Below are 17,541 nucleotides of genomic sequence, written 5' to 3'. Positions count from 1 at the left end.
AAGTCCTAAGTGCAGTTGTCAGTTTCTTTGAAGGCAAATAGTAATTGTCATGTTCACTACCTCACAAATCAAATCTTCTACACATGTTTCCTCCTCCCCGAAGTCAGAGTCTGTGCCCTCCCTACCACATACACGCATACGCACACGCACACACACACACACACATATGCACACACACACAGACATACCACAACAACCTTTACGGCAGCCTTGATCTGCTTACTATACAGGAACTGTGGGCCCTCCACTCTTTCATGCCCTGAATCAGTCACCCACATCTGGAGTTGGTCAAAGTCCTGAGGTCCCTTGGGAAAGATTTTGGTGGCCCCCAAAAAGGAAAGTCCCATTCTGTCACTTCCTGGAACTGATGTGGAAATAAAGATGACCAGACAACCCACTTCACAGATGCATGCACAGATCCTTAGATCTTATTAGATGTTTTATCCTTATGAATGTCAGTGCATGCTGAGGAACAAACTGCTGATCATTGTTGTTGATTTGTTTGTTTGACCTTTACTGACCAGGTCATCCCACTGTGTTACAGTACATCACTTTTTTTTGTTTGTTTCTTTTTAAAGAGACCCAATTAAAGAGCTGCTTTGTGACAAATATGCCTCACGTGTGATTTCCTGTACTCTAAATAGCTGATTCTTGCCATGTTTACCAAACCTTCTACAGCTGCTCATATTCTCCTCACACTGTGTGAGTATGTCTGGGTATGCACATATGCATTTGTGCTCGTATGTCTTTGTAAATGGAGGTATCTCTGGGGAGTTCATTCTGCCTGTGAGTAGTAAGAAAGGTAGGTTTTCCATAACATGATGAAGCCTCCTCCAGGCTACAAATCCCGTCTTCCCAGTCATTTGAAGAGTGAGCTGGTCCCACTAGATTTTATCCCCCCTTGAAGTTCAAACTCATGTTAAATGACTTCCTTGTTCCTGTGCAATCTTTTTGACTATGGTGTTGAAAACCAGGTGACTTGCCCTCGGGCGAGGCTTTATAAAGTCACATCCTGCATGCTGCATGAGATCCTGTAGGCTAGCCTGGGTGTCTCAGACTTATGTCTAAGAGGTTTATCAGCTCGAGCCTTGGAGATTAGTCAGTGCTTACTATCAGGATGATTCCACTTCAAACTGTACATTTCAAGTCAATTTAGAGGTTACTCATTCCTTTTACAAATACAACAATAAAAAACCTCACCAGAGTGATTAAATGAATACATAACTTTATTTAAATAAATGCTTTGTCATAACAAAAAAAGACAAAGGTTAAAAGAGTACATAAATTACAAGTTGAATAAATATTACACAGTGATATTCACTTTAATAATTTGAGATTTTTTGTCTTTTTTTCTTATTTGTCTTATGTAGTTCCAAATACTGACCATTTTATTTCCCACTGTCCTCCTGCCACCGATGGGTCTATTTCACAAGCCAGTGAACACCAAATTATGATAACCAATTTTATTGTCTCATTACATCCAGAAAGTGTTATGTATTCAGAAAAAAGCTGTAGTTACTGTACTACTGAAGTATGAATTGTGAAGATGAGTTCAAACCATGTAGGAGATGAGAAACCTGAGGAAGTCACTACTCGCAAACAGGTGTGGGAAACAGGAAGTCACTGACATTACTAAAGGAGAGACTTTTTTTTGTTTTTTAACCCTGAACCTCAACCTGCTATCCAAACAAAAGAAATGAATACCTGGAACTTTGAAGTATTCACACCCTTAATGAATCTAGACAATAACTGGTCCCAGATATCAGATATTTCACTGTTTTTGGACTCAAGAGTATTAAAATGAACTTGGAACTCGATACTCTCCTGGTTGCGGTCCATGACTCCTGGTAACTGTCTTGCTAACTGTATCTAATGTCATGCAATTGGTGACCCCGTATCGGGGAAGTGGCTAGGCCCTGATTGTGACCACTGCCCATGGCGCTCGCTCTTCCTCTTTCCTCTCTCCTCTATCTCTTTCCCCCTCTCTATCTTTCCGCTCATCTCTGTGCAATAGGCCATGAGAACATCTCTAGCTGTGTGTTACTTTCGATCTATTTTTCCCTAAAAGATGTTGCTGTATTGGAGGTCCCAGGCATGGGCTGCACAGCCCCTGTCAACAAATATTACCTCAAAGCACCACCTTTAACAGGTAAGCACAAAATAACACAACATTTAGCTTTTGTGGCTGTTTTTTTTTTTTTTTTTTTTTTTTTTTTTGTGTTCCACTAACTTCATGATACCACATCTTAGGACGTTGTTGTGTATCAATATCAATAGTGAGTAACTGAAATAAGTGCAAGCTGCTTTTTTGTTTCGAAAGTGGTAGTGTGGATTTGGTGTTGGAAGTGGGGCAAGGAGACCTTGATAATATATTCACAACCGGAAGCCATTTTGGATGCACATATCATTTCTCTTTTGTTGAAACAAAGGAAATGGTTCGTTTACCTCCACACATCCTTTGGACTCCCCTCTCTGGCAATCATATACATTGGCATTCACAAGAAAAAGCAAGAATCTTAGCTTATTGGTTGTCAAAGAAAGAGAAGAGGGAGGTTTAACTGAGTGCAGTTACACAACAGTTCCTCACAAATCATTCTTGATCAGAATTGCCCCCGAGGTACAGGTGGAGATCACAAATGGATTCGCAATGTGTTGCCGAAACCATTCAAAGGACCTACCACATTCATTGTTCTTCTCCTTATCAGAACTAAACCTAGACCTTTTTTATCGTCATAACACGTGTCAGTCCCAGTGAGGGGCTGTCTGAAAAAGGAAACTGCCCTGCGTCACTTTCACGTCACTATTTAAATGTATTTGCATGTAGGAAGGCACTGTGACTTGCACACAGAGAGAGAACAACTCTACTTAAATGACCCTGTTATAACCTGTAACCTTTTTGTTTTGATCATGATCCCCTTAATTGTACGTAAGCAGATAAACTTTGCATGGAGGCGTGTCGGCAGAAGGTTTCCAGAGAGTTAGCTTCTTTGACTGCCATAGAGTCAAATGACTCTGGGTCCTTCTCCAGACAAGCTACATGGAGGACCTATTGAAATCGTTTACAGGCTAAAATCTTTTTTTTTTTTCCAAGCACAATTAAATTGTTGTCATACTTTGTTTCTACAGGAAAAACAACATTCAATTACTATATTTAAAAGTAATACACCATGGTTACACTGTAGTAGCAGTACTGAGGGGAAACCATTTGATAAAGGAACATGGCTCAAAAGTGGGCGGTCTTTACTTCACTGAAGGCAAAGAAAACAGCACAAACAAAACCATACAAAACTACACTTCACACAACTGAATCAGAGAAGCAACCGGCCTGACTTGGCAAGTTTGATTATGCACTCAACTCAAAAGATCAAAGTCAGAAGTGAGTCCCATCACTTAAGCTGAAAACTGTAATCTTTATTTCACCAGTATAGAGTCAGCGCTCTCTAAGCTCTGTGTCGCCCTGCATGGCAGTGTCTGTTCAAATAGGCACAGTTGGCATATCAGGCTAGCTACATTGTCAAAGAGCCACTTACATAGGTTCATCTGTAACGATCTGCTTACTCTTTTGTTTCTGAACGCTCCGTGTCCCGAGACATACTTTACATTTTAGAGAAGGCCAGCCCCAAGACCACCTCAAGCGCTAGCAATACTTGTTGTGACAAAATCAAACAAAAGAGAAAGAAAAAAAGGACATTCTTTTTGTAATAGGCTCACTCCATCGTACACCAACACAGGCTGATACCACGCATTCGCACTGTACACATACACGCATTCATGCACACATTATTTTGTGAAGTTACACATATCTTAGCAGGTTCCCCTATTTATAAGTGCTCTGACAGAACCACATACCCAGATAGAGTCAACTGTTACAGCATATCCCTATCTCTCATTTCTTTTTTTTTTTGTTTGGAAAACAGACAAAAAAAAAAAATTACTCTGCCAATCGTCAGTTCCACAGTGGCATCTGATTCAACAGCCTAAAATATAACTGTTTTCAATCAATGTGCCTTATGCTTTTTTCTTCACAATTATTTTATGTTAATTTTACATCATACAAAGTGTTGTATTGAAACCCCCAGTTTCTATAAAAATATATCCATTGTGTGCATATATTTTCATGGATCTGCAGCCAGGGGACCCGGCTCACACAAGGGGTCCCATGAGCAATAGTCAAGGGATCTAGTAAATCTTCTGGGACTTTTCCCCTCATTCGGAGATGAGTGCTTGGTCAACAACAGAAAAGAAAAGAAAAAAATACAGGTGTCTTTTTTTCAGCCTGTTCTTTCGTTTGGATTTTTTTCTTCCTTTTTTTTTTCAATTTGAAAAAACAAAATCTTGTAGTGAGAGCGGCGCATACAGGTGTGATTCAGAGAGGAGGTGTGGGCCCTGGGTCACGTGGTGGTTAGGGGGGCGGGGGGTGGGGGTAGAGGGCGGTCCTCCCCTTTTCACTCGTTGTTGCTGCTCTCCAGGTCTTTACACTGAATGTCCCCTCCACTGTAATCTGTCCCCGGGAGCTGAACGCCATACTTGTCCACACACCAGCAGATGCCTCGTTTGCGACCGCGAGATGGCTTGCACTGTGGGCCAGAAAACAGGATATAGTTTGAGGGAAATAGGTAAAAGATGGTAGGGTAAAGCCAGTATGAAAGTAACAATGCGATATTCTCCGAGCCCATGCAAGTTTGATATGTCTAACTGCATCAGCACACAACACTCATCAGAACCTTGAAAAATCACGTGGATATGTCATAGTGTCGCAGTGTTTTACTTGAAAAACTGTTTTCAGTATAGAAGTAAGTCAGGTTTAACTGTTGGGAGTCATTGTCGGGATGATAGTAACAGCTGTTTCTTTTGTATGTGTGTTAGAGCAAGCTCTACTCTGATCAAAACACTGCACCTACAGTTTCCCAGGACAAGGTTGAGGAATGTCTTGTGTGTGGGGAGACATTCAGCTCCTCCTTGCCTGGGGAAGTGTGGGTGCAGTGTCTCTTTTGTCTGCACTGGTCCCACCAGGCATGTACTGAGGGTGCAGAGCACTATATCTGTCACAACTGTGACAGAGAATAAAAAAAGGGAATTTATCTTAGTAAGACAGCAAACGAAATGTGTTATTTTTAGACTATTATACTGTGAATTTTCTTTAAAAGTTATACTGTTCATACTGTTGTTGTAAAACTTTTGATGAAATTGAAATTTTGCAATTACATATTAACAAGAACACTGTCAGATATTTTTAATAAAACAAGAATAATTTAAACAATTCAAGTTTATACCATTGTGTTATTTTCGTCCCAACTGACAGGGTTGAAAGTAATGTGCAACCTCTGTTCAAAGTCAACTATACTGAAGTCATTCCACATTTGTACAAAATAGCACCTGGTATTGATAGAACACACATGTGAGTTGTTGAACACAATGAAAATTAGTTTCTGTCTGTAACGTTATCTTTTAAAATGACTTTTATCTGAAAAGTGTTACTTTCATCCCAGTTTTCCCCTACAAAGGTAGGTGTAGGTAAAGGCCCCCGGTCAAGAGGCACAGTGAAGTTCATCTGTTTGTTGTCAGAAAATAGATGATGGGCTATCAGCTAATGTGCTAGCCAGCCAGGAAAATACTACCACTAGTCAGTCACAATCATTACCACTAGCTTGGTTGCTAATGGTACAATAAATTCAGACAGTTTTTTCAAAAGATGTATTTTAACTTTTTTCTGCAAACTATTCCTATTTTGTGACAGAGGAGGTTAAAAGTGAGTTGTGCAACACAGCTAATAAGCTATGATAGCTTCCTCCATTTTGGACAGTCTCCATTCCCTCAAAGGTCAGCACTGTCAACATGACTTGGTCAAGGTTCAAATTAGCATGTCAAAGTTCACCAATGTTGAACTTGATACAAAAGATTTACACAGATGTACAGTACTTCGCTCCTGTGAGCTAATCCACTAAATGTGGCAAATACATTAATTGACAGCACTGCAAAATATTGCAGTTTTAAAAGCTAGTGTGACTTAGCCTTAAGGGTGCAGTACATGCAATGGTGGGGGAAATGAGTAGACAACAAAATCAAAAATCACCTCAAAGTATAAAAAATATATTTGAAGGGCCATCTTAATGCAAAATGCGCAAAGTTCAAAGACAAAGCGAACTCACCTGCTTGCGTTTGAAGAATCCTTTTCTGTCACAGTTGGGAAGGTACAAAGACAGAGCCATTACACGAGAAGTGTCCTTCATACCCTGAATTATACCATCCAGTTTTCTCCTGCAAGGACCCTTTGGGAAAAGACAGCACAGTGTTACAACCCAGCAACACGGTAATTAGAGGCCATTCTGTGTTGGGAAAGTGAGAAGTTAATTAAGCCTGTCGGACAACTATGCAAAGGGTCTGAAATACACAATCACTTCCTTCAATCTCTATATAAGTATAATTTAGTATATTAAATTAAAATTTAACAATTGAGTAAGTTGCCACATGAGAGCAGCTTGAAATGCTGTCTGCCAAAGTGCTTTTTACTACCACTAGTAGTCGCCAAAGTCAAAAATCTTCAATACAACAGTGCTTTAAAATGAGCAAGATCAAACTAACATCCACCACCAATATTCAATACTTACAAATTCAGGCTCGTGCTTGTCAATGGGCAGAGGTGAGTAGTCCATAGGGGATCCCATGGAGCGCTGCTTGCCGAGCTTCCTCTTTTGCTCCTTGCGCAGCGCGTGAACTTTTTTACTGTTCACAATGTCTTTGGGAAGGAGTGGCACTTTAGCTGGCTGCAGCTCCTCTGTAATCTCTGTGGTCAGTGTGTCCTCATGTTCTCGAGACTCACGATCTACACCGGAACAAATAAAATACGGTCAGTTAATATCACATATCACATTGAACAGGCTGAAGCTTTACATGAATGCATTGACATCTTAATATGGTATGTGTAAGGAAGGCAGGTCTGAGTGACGTTGTGATTAAATCCTAAATTGACAATTTGTGACAGATCATTGATGTATATAATAAATATGATATTATACATATATGCATAGAAAAACAATGTTTTTATCAGCATGGTCGGATTAACCTCTTATGATCATATTAGTTATTTTTAACATGTGTAACGTTTACTTGGACTTCAGGGAATAATGATTGTAATTTTCACAATTTTTTGACACTTTGTACACCGAACAATCGATCGATTATTAAAGAAAATAATTATCAGACCTATTAATATTGAAAATAATTGTTGGTTACAGCCTAACAGTACTCCTATGATAAAATAATACCAATTTGCCCTCATTTTTTTGTCTGCATTCTGATAAAACTCAATTTTATAACAAATGAGAAAAATATAAACAAACACAATTCAAGTCTTAAAACTAGATTTTGACACAGAGTCCCACCACAGTTGATATTATATGATAACAAATGTGCAATTAATCAAGCAGTTAGATTATATAGACAGTGAATCTGGGCTTTTGGGGCCCCTGGACAGTTGTCCATTTTGCCCAGTTGTTAATCCGGCCTTGTTTATCAAATGTCTGTTTGCTAGTTAATTTACTTTTTAATCTTTTTTTTGTTACATTACAGTAGAGAGCTGACAGGAAATGGGAAGAGAGAGATGGAGCATGGCATGCAACAAAGGTCACTGGGGACATTGCAATTACACAGTCTACGTCTTAAACCACTACGCCCTTTGGTTAATTGAGGGGGAGTATCTGTTGTAAAATTATAAGCAACATTAATTGATTATTTGGTCACATGGGAGCAGCAGATCAATCTGTGCACACAAAATGGACATATTATCAACCTCATAATGTTGCTCTGGCACACATGTTAGCAAGTGGTTGGCTATTTACAAATGTAGCAGCCATTAGCATCCATTTGGAGTCATGTTTCTAGCCTGAAACATATCTGGCTCTTTAGCTGCTAAATCCTCCACTATGTTCACCAGCTAGAGACTTCCTTTGTCTGTCTGGTGTTTGGGGCTGGGCTGGTAGTGTACAGCGGGTTTATCAGTAATTCATGACATTCACTATGATCTTGTGCATTGTTCTCTGTGTCTAGAAGTACTTGACTTCATGATAGACTCTAGCAAATAGTACCTGAGGACACTGCAAGTTTTAAGTCTGAAGTTTGATTCAGTTTTGGGCAAAATGGTGATTGACAAGGCAAAGACTGATTGCCCATGGGTTACACTGGCAGCAGCCTACATCAAACTCAAATTACTGTTCGTCGGGGTTATTTCGTGATGAAACTGCTCTTAAAATTTTATTGGAACTATGATGTGGAATTCAGGAATGCAGAATTGCTCTGTAAAGGGTAATACATCATCAAACATATTTCTAATCATGTATAATGATAAACTAGTAAAATTTAGAGATGTTATTTATGTTTGCAATATTTTACAATCAGTATTGATAATACTGATTGTTATGTTAATTTACTAACTGCATAATTTGTGAAGTTCTGTGGCTTGTTAGTCCTTCCAACATAAATACAATACCAGGTGCTTTTCGGGGGTTTGCACCACCAAATGTTGCCTCCCATATGTTTACAGAGTAGGGGAGGCTGGAGCTCAGTCAACAGCTGATGAACTCCTACAGCTAACACAGGAGTTTAAACTCATCTTTTCTCAGCCAACCCCACTGTCCAACCCTCAAATGCTCTATTGTATGGTTATAAAATCCATTCATAGACAAGTTACAGCTGATCTGCATCCATGAGAACAAGAAAAGTACCATATATTTTGATATTTGTCTAATAATCTACAAACAACAACTTGTCTGATGTATTTAAGTACAGTGTTTTTCAGTGAGAATTGTTGGTCTTAAAGTTAGTTGAAGTTACACATACAGTATGTACAGATGCACGAGGCAGCACATGTTTGTAAGGACTCTACAACTTGGGAAAACTGCATCAGATGTTGCATTACTGCCTACACTGTGCCTGGAAAATTTGCTAACACGTTATCTGGCCTGCTAAACTTCAGGAGGGACCAAGGCCTCTGAGTGCAGTAACTTTATAGCGACGTGTCCGTATTAAACCGATTCAAATGTCAAATGGAGGAAAATCCAGTTGCTCTGTGGACTCATATAAATGCTTGTACATTTCTGTCACATTTTATGCAGTTCTTAAACGTAATTATAACTCCCCCAGGGGGCACTATAGTCTCAGAGATCTGAAAGTCCATCTTGATAGGATATTCACAGGTTGAGGTCCTTTATCCTTAACCTAGCCCCTCCCTCCCCCCTCCTATCTTTGGGGCTCAGCCTCTTAAGCCAGGACCCCCAGCCAGAGGTGCTTTGAGGCCACAGAAAGAAGCCCTCTGCTCCCCCCTTGGCTTAGCTGTACCATAAGTACAGAGTTATTGTGGGGACTTTGCCAGGCCCCAACTGGCTGAAGCGATGGTGCCAGTGGATGACCCTGGTTATATTTATCTGACAAGGAAACCCGCCGTGGTGCACAGGGCCAGACGCACTGAACCAGAGAGGAATGTTGGCTACAGACTATAGGCCAACTGCTATTGAAAGACAAATCAACTTCCATACTTGTATATAGGCATGGAACTGAGAGAATACGTTGGAAAATATGATTTAACAAGATGCCAACTTAGCGGACTGGCCTGTTAGTACACAGCCACCATGGAGAAAGGCACTGAGACGTAACAAGGACACGAACTCCGAGAAACTGATGTTCAAAGAGCCTGACACAGCATGAGCGTCTGGAGTCTCTGGTAGGGGAGGGGGGGGCAGGGTGATTACCAGAATTGGGTCTTTGGCTTCTGCGCTGCACTGCCGTCTCTTTGAAATTAATCTCACAACTCATGACTTGGCAGGCCTTGGTTTGTGTTTAGATATGTCCTTGTGTCTCCCCGCTCAGACTACGAGGCTATTACTTGCTATAAATAAATACGTCAAACAAGCATTCCTATGTACACCATGCATGTGACCACTGTGGAAAAAACTATTTTTTTCTGCTGTACAGTCCAATAATTTCTCAGCGCACTTGATTAAAAAGCCACATATTTGGCAATGAAATATGCTGTTAAAGGATACAGACTGTGTTTTTTTAACATGCATTCTTGTTTCATGTGTCTCATATGAGCATAAAAATGCCCAGACTAAGAAAGGTCTGAACCATGGCCCACAAGTCAGTCACTTTGAGAGAACGTCTGTCTGAGAACAGCGTTTGGGGTGGAAAGGGTTTTGAATCTACACAAAAATGAACCTTGAGTGTAAACGAAGGTATGAGCTGATGAATTGATATTGTAGTGTTGTCGATTGTGCCATCCTCAGCCGACAATATGGAGTGTAGCTTTTGTAAACACAATAGCGTCTGACTTCTTTTCTCTTCCACTCACAAAATCACCAAATTCATCTTTTCTGAAGTGGGCTCTTCGGTGCAGCTGCAGAATCTCAGTTTTTCCATGCTCAGGGTACCCAGCTTGTAAAGGAGGCTTAGAGGGTCTGCGTTTAACTCCTGAAACTCAGCCAAGATGCTGGACAGAAGCCAAGTGAGCCAAGTCATGTGCCGCTCTTCCATTCAGCTGAGCCCAAAGCTGTGCTGCTATCTCTCTCCCTCTGCTCGAGCTAAAGATTTCATTAGGACAAGAGGGGCAGAGTAGCCAAAGGAGGTGCACCTGATACTTCTCTGTTTAAAAATTAACATCTGCACACAATTATGCTTCATGAATATCCCAAGTTTCTTACAGGCAACAGTCCAAACATGAAAGATAAGCTACCCTTCTTTGGATTTTTCTCTCTACTGGATCTGTAAGACCATAATAATACCATTTAGAAAAAGCCTGGACAATAGATTCTTCCACCTTTCATTGGATTTCCCAGCATTACACCACATTTGTTACGTCCTGCCTTTGATTAAGTCAGTCTCAGTGCAGCATCTGAAATTACATCTTTACAAGATGTAAGAGAGTAGTGAATAGAGGTGCTGTTTAATCTCAACAGGGGGTAGGACAAGATAATTATAGGGATAAATGAGCCTGAGGGCCTGTGTCATATAAAGCATGACGTTAGTAAACCATCCTTCAGCCTTAGACTGCCTCCGCTACTTAATATTTGAAGGCAAGGCCATGGCCTGATAACCCTGCAGTTTCTAGAGCAGAAAGGGAGGGAGGTGTGAACAAACCAGGCCCGCTGTGGAGTTTTGCAAGTCACTGAGGATGTGTGTGTGCAGCAGCACAAAAGTTGGGTCCTGATGACTAAACGAATATGGGTCAAAGAGGTTTTTCTAAATTGTGGCAAAGTAACCACTGCTAGAACTCTGTGGCAGCAAAAGAATTTGCAGTTAAACTGACAAAGTCTGTATCACCGGAGTAAAAAAAAACAAAAACAATGACCAGGACAGTCAGTTGCATTTTCATTTGGTGGCATTGGTTTTGATTTGAACAGCCGATAAATTACACCTTGTGCACATGACTTGACAGCAGTGCACAAGACTGAGACTGATCATTGAAAAGAGCTCCATTCCAAACCAGTTAGAGAAGTAAGAAAATATGCATGTTATCTAATGTTATGTCCGTTTTTTTTGTTTGACCACAAGTCTAAGGGAATTATGTTTGGACCCTTATATCCTGTTGTCTGAATGGAATTTCTGTTGTTCGGCCCTGTACTTGGTTTCAATCAGCTTCTCAATATGCAGGAAATAACTCTTCCCATGGTATTGTGCATACAGAATATGTTTATTACAATCAAAAAGTTTCCTGCGTTTCTGAATGCATGGTATAAATAGCAACAAGAACAATTCAAGGATTATAAATTGCAAAACAGGACTTATGAGAGGATGCAAGAATTCCAAGAGGGAAATGCTGCTGTATGTAACAAACTGTCTGACCTGTTTACAGCTCCGGCAGTGCAAATAAATGCACAGTCCATGTTGCACGCAGTCATATGAAAAGTACATTATCAGAGTAATGCGCATGGCCGTTGTACTGTACATTCATAATTTTGGTCTGAGGTCTCATCCCACATCTGAGTTTGGGTTTTCAACAAGCCACATGGACGGACGCAACCTCCTTTTGGGTCACCAACACCACAACACAATTGCTGGGTGTGACTATGTTCTAACTCCTCAGTGGCAGAAGCAGCTATTTTGGCGAGAGTCGAACGCTCCTGGATGTACCGTATAAAGCTGATCTCCGAGCAGTATAAAAAGAAACATCACGGCGGTTGAAGAACTAGCTTTAACATTAATTCGTGGTTAACACTTGCTTTGTGGGGTTTACAGTATAATGGCGTGATTCACAGCACACTCCGCGAAGGGTAAACTGCCTATTTATGTGATATAATAAATACATCATTTGAAGTTAACATATTTTTTTTATACTGAAATGCTTTTCTTCTCATGCTTCTAATGTTATCAACACTGTGAATCATTAATGATACAGTACAGCTTATATAAAGTTGAAGCATTTCGCAGGAAGCACTGTTCAATGCCGAAGATGTGCTAACCGACCAGAACGGGGAACAATAAAACGTCCACCTGTCTCACATTCTGGGTAACAGCTACATTTCAGAAACATGACAAGAGCCTTTATTGTTTTCCCAATCCTCAGAAACTAAGAGGCCTATTTTATATCCTGCTCACACTTGGAAATTTCAAAGACTTAGACTCCTCTCTGGGGTGAGGACAATGAGATGATTTCAGCTGCTCAGTCCTTTCTCCCACTATGCTACATGTAACCAGATGTTAGTGGTGATATTACAGCACACAGGTCAAGTCTGATTTCATGTGATACCATTTTAAAGCCCAGCATGTGGCCCTCCATGATTTTTTTTTTTTACATTTTTTTACCCCATGCTCCTAACAGAGAAAGACTACAGTGAGTGCTGATTTCTTTCGCAGCTGTTGCCACTAGCAGGCTAGGTGTCAGTGACCAATGAGCTGTACAAATACCACTGTAAATTTTTACAGGGAGAAATCAGGCAAGTGTGCCAAAGAGGTTATTGGCTTTCCAACGACAGCTCCAGTGCTGTAGACTGTCCCTATGATCACACTGTACCACAAAATTTTATGTGCAGACAAAACCAGTTGTACATCAAGTATCTACCTTTTCTTGGCATCACATTTTCTTCGACTTGTGTGCTTTTCCTTGAAGTCCTCATGTGATATCTTGACAAAATGACCTTTCAAATATTTCTCCTAGCACCTGCAACAGATCAGTTGCAGCATGCTAAGCTTTCACTGCACTGTCTCAGATGTTCAAGGTGAGACGGATGGAAAGCCACATACAGTCTTTCCTTTCGCATGAGACCATCATGAAGCTGTCAGGCAGCTGGGACCACACGTGACCAGAGCTATATCTAACGTGGCATGTCTGTAGGAGCACGCAACGTCTACAGCAGACATGGTGGCTGGTTGCCATTAGTCTAAGTGTACGGTCAGAGAGAATCAACTTTTTACCACTTGCTTTAGTTTCGCGGCTACAACCCAATAACCAGCTGTGTCAGTGACATTGTGGACATGGAAAAAGCAGATGGTAATTCTCAAAGTTGAATCGCTTTCTAAAAGTATGTGATGACAAGTGATTCTGTATGGTGCTTACAAATGAGGAGGCAACAGTGTGACATATGTGAAGTTCTCTGGCAAACATGCATCAGAAGTCTGCAGTTGCTTGACTTGCTGATGACTGTAAATATTAATGACAAAGACATGTGACATGTGAAAAACCACTAACTATTAAGAATGTGGCTGAAATAACTCAGAAACTGTCTGGCAACAAGTTAAAACTGCATCTACACACATTCAAAGAGCCAAGACAAATGTAAAGTATTAAAGTTGTCAGTAAAGGCACCAGGTTTCCTGTTGCTATGCTAATAAGGGGCATAGTATTTCTGTTCATGTGTGAGTCAAGTATTCTGGATTTGGAACCACCCCCTAATCATCTTTTGTTTCTTGGCAAGGAGCAATCTGTTAGAACATAAGGCCCTTTCAGTAGCTTGAAGGACGAGGGGCCTGCTGCCATGAAGTCATATCTGTTGGCAAGCTTTCCAGGGTCTGATTCACTCCTAGGGGGCTAACAAAGTCTGAGTGCCCCCAAAGCATGTACCACCTCCTGTGCCTTACAATCCAAGCAACTCCTGGGATCACAGTGCAAGAGCAAAACATGAATTAATGTACTGCTGGGACCTGAACCCAGACACAGAGTGATGGTGAGCATTCTTTTTCTTACATGAGCAGTAAAGGGAGGAGGGGGGAGAGAGAGAGAGAGAGAGGACTGTAGGATAGCAAAGATTCCTCGCTCCCATTGTTTGGCTGCCCCAGTCAATATTTAGTAGGCTGCAGCTCTCGTGGCCTCCTGAGTTGTGGACACATGAGCTCCTCCTCCCTGTGTTTGCCTTTCTCAGCTGATACAGCACACAGACAGCTGCAACCCCACACCACAGGAAACTAGAAGCTCACCTCACCAGCTCCCATCCGTGGAGCTGTTTGACAGAAGGCCCTTGAGAGGAAAGAGAGAGCCAGAGGCATTCTGCTGAATCACTGCGTTGTGACTGAGCGCCCATGCAATGAATGCACTGCCAGAGGCAGGAAAAGATGCTCTGATTACCTCTGTGGGCCAACAAAGAAGTCAAGTTCCCTCTCTGTCTGTCTGTGTGTGTGTGTGTGTGTGTGTGTGTTTGTGAGACAAGACTGCCTGAGGTGTCATCACTCACAACAATCACACACAATGCACACCCAGACACCCACACAGCCCCGCCCAAGTATACGTGAGAGCACACACACATTCACTCACACACACACACACACACACACACACATACGAGCTGGACACAGACATACAGGATTGATATCCTATACCTCTAAATCATTTCGGTTAATGTTGCTTTGGAAACTATAAGGTTTGCAGGGTATTTTTAGAACAATGGTATTCATAGACAGAGGGGGTGCTGGTTGCTCACTGGGTGCAAATATCCTAATGACTGTCCGCAGCCAAAATGAGCCCAGTGGCAGCCTATTTTATAGAATGTGGCTCGTAGCCAAAACCTTTGTGGTTACCACCTACTTATCTAGTTGTTGACAAGCTGCTAAACCTCTTGAGTGACAGTGAACCTCTCTGCTACACCAAGAAATGTCTTAAATCATTCAAAAACCATTGGCTCAACTCAGTTCTCCCTCTGTCTAACTATCTCTCTCTTTTCTCTCTCTCTCTCTCTCTCTCTCTCTCTCTCTCTCTCTCTCTCTCTCTCTCTCTCTCTCACGCATACAGATTTAGTGGTAATCCGACTCTAAACACCATCCTAGGGGTAGCCTGCAGCCTAAATCTACCATCTAAATTCCACTATGACAAGACCAAAATTTTGGGAAGTAGCACCCCATTCCTGCCCATATATACACTATATTTTTCCCTCGTGCCTGGATAGATTTCATGTCACCACTTAGGTACGATATATTGGAAAGGCGCAAAATAGAGGGAAAAAAATGACTACATGATGCGCTCCGGCATGAGGATGGAAAATAGTGGGTTTGACAGACACTTGTTACAGTGCTGCATATTAAAGGCTGCAATCTGCAGTAGCCTGTAAACTCCACTTTGGGGTTTCCACGCTTTTTTTTCTCCCAATATTCCTCACATAAACAGGCAGCCCACAGACCCATTTTCATAAAGTTTTGAAAGCATTTCTGCCGAGATAACAGCGGAGACGCACGGTGGAAACTATTGGAATAAATCCGTTTAACTATTTGCTCTACTTTCAAGTAAATACAATCATAGCGAAACTGAACATTCTTAATTGCGGGCTGCCTGGATTCTTGTCAACCTCTTCCCGGGTGTTGCTGGATGACCACTGTCCCGCACAAGAGGCTCAACTCAGCCGGGACATACCATGTGCGTTTAGCGGAGCGGAGCGTCGAGCCGCTCGCAACAGATTAACAGCCACCAATAAGCCCACAACCGGAGAGCTTGTTCACCCCGTGTGAGCTATTAGTGGAAGGATTCATAAAGAGCAGCCTAACGCAACAGTGTCATTACTGTGGGATGCTAAGCCTGCGACACACTCAAGGTGCATTTCTGTCTCCACAAAGACACGAGAGGAGAGGAGGAATAAGCTCCCGCAGCCAGTTTAATCAAGGCAGTGGATAAAAGTTAATCAGATGGCACCTCATACCATCTGTCAAACAAACGGTCTGTCAGAGAGCAGTGGATCTGGCTACTCATGGTGTAACAGCAGCGGGTCTTTATAGGGAAGAGAAGGGGGGCACCTGGGGTCCTCCGGTGATGGATCAAAATTGAGGAAAAATAATCAATAATGTGTAATAATGTACTAATTTAAAGAATTAGTTATGAAACGCACTCTCACTTTGATTTACTCCCGCGGACATTTCAATACCACACATCAGCACACATGGATCCCCGCCTGGGACAAGATGTCATCAAACACTGATTAACAGCCTACAAAGTGGACACTCTGCTGTCCTGGTCTATATGAGACTTTGGCATCGCCACTAATCGCTGCACCATCACACATTTTCAAGGAATCGTTTGGATCCAGGCATGCATTCAGGCGGACAGCCGGTGCGCGTCTTACCTATAGGCGGGTGGACAGGTTTGTATCCTTTCTCGTTGGTGCACACTCCCCTGCCGTGGAGAAGGGCGTGCAGGGGTTTCTCCTCCCCGCTCCTCGGCAAACAGCGGAGGCCCTGGGTGCACGTCCCGGTGTAAACGCCGCACGCCTGTCCCTCAGACAGGGCGCATGTTAGGCAGCAGCCGCAGCCCGGCTCCTTGACCAGCTGGCAGCCGACCGGGACCGGAGGGCACATGGACAGCGCCTTCTGGTCACAAGGCTCGCACGGCACGTATGAGCCCAAGCACCCGGACAGCCCCAAGATAAATGTCACCAAGAGGCAAAAACTCAGAAACATCGTTGGTGTTCTCTTCAGTTATAGCATAAAACCTCAAATGCGAAGAGGAGGGGAAAAAGTGGACTGGTCTAATGAACACAATGCCTCAGTCAGATAATCCGATTTTTAAAGCTAAAGCCAAGAGTCTTTATCCAAGAGTGTTGCTATCTATTTAAAAAAAAAAAAACATTAATTGCAGGCTTTTCGCCGTGCACTGTGAAAAAGTTCTTAAAATGACCAATTTAAAATATGTGTGCTATTTTCCCGAGATGTCCTCTGCAGGAGTAAGGCAATTCTCTGCACAAAATCTCAACTCCTCTCCCCCTTCAATTTTGGACTCCAGTACTTTCTCCAACAGAGGTTTCCTGAGCAGACTGATCAACTTGAGAGCTGCCTTGCCTTTTTAAAAACAGCCGAGCCCAAACCCCTAACTATGAATACGCTAAACAGCAGGGAAGGGAGGCGCACTTGTTCCACGGCTTGGCAGGCGGCCAAACTTTTTTTTTTTCAGCAGCAGGATCGCTCTTTCACCCTGAAGGCTGAACTGATGCCGAGGTGGAAGAGGCAACAGCAGAAAACCAACGCAGCCCTCATCAAAACATTTCAGCAGAACACTCCTCAAAAACCTGCAGGCTTTTTTTTTTTTTTTTTTTTTACTGTGTACTGTGCAGCTTCAAATTCTCATTAAAGATACTGAAACTG

The 17,541-nt window shown here is 42.0% G+C and overlaps 1 protein-coding gene across 1 annotated transcript; it reads right to left on the bottom strand.

The window, feature by feature from the left end:
* Window positions 1–2,177: 2,177 nt before the first annotated feature.
* On the bottom strand, window positions 2,178–17,238 carry igfbp5b (insulin-like growth factor binding protein 5b). Its single transcript, XM_067603019.1, has 4 exons — window positions 16,527–17,238; window positions 6,609–6,823; window positions 6,150–6,269; window positions 2,178–4,577 (listed from the first exon to the last, which is right to left on the bottom strand). Exons 1-4 carry the CDS (start codon window positions 16,858–16,860, stop codon window positions 4,446–4,448), a joined length of 801 nt encoding a protein of 266 aa, XP_067459120.1. The 5' UTR covers window positions 16,861–17,238; the 3' UTR covers window positions 2,178–4,445.
* Window positions 17,239–17,541: the final 303 nt, after the last annotated feature.

The sequence above is a fragment of the Thunnus thynnus genome, chromosome 11 (genome assembly GCF_963924715.1).
Source record: "Thunnus thynnus chromosome 11, fThuThy2.1, whole genome shotgun sequence".
NCBI lineage: Eukaryota > Metazoa > Chordata > Actinopteri > Scombriformes > Scombridae > Thunnus > Thunnus thynnus.
The sequence above is the reverse complement of the archived record's forward strand: the minus strand, read 5'-3'. Positions and strand labels throughout refer to the sequence as shown.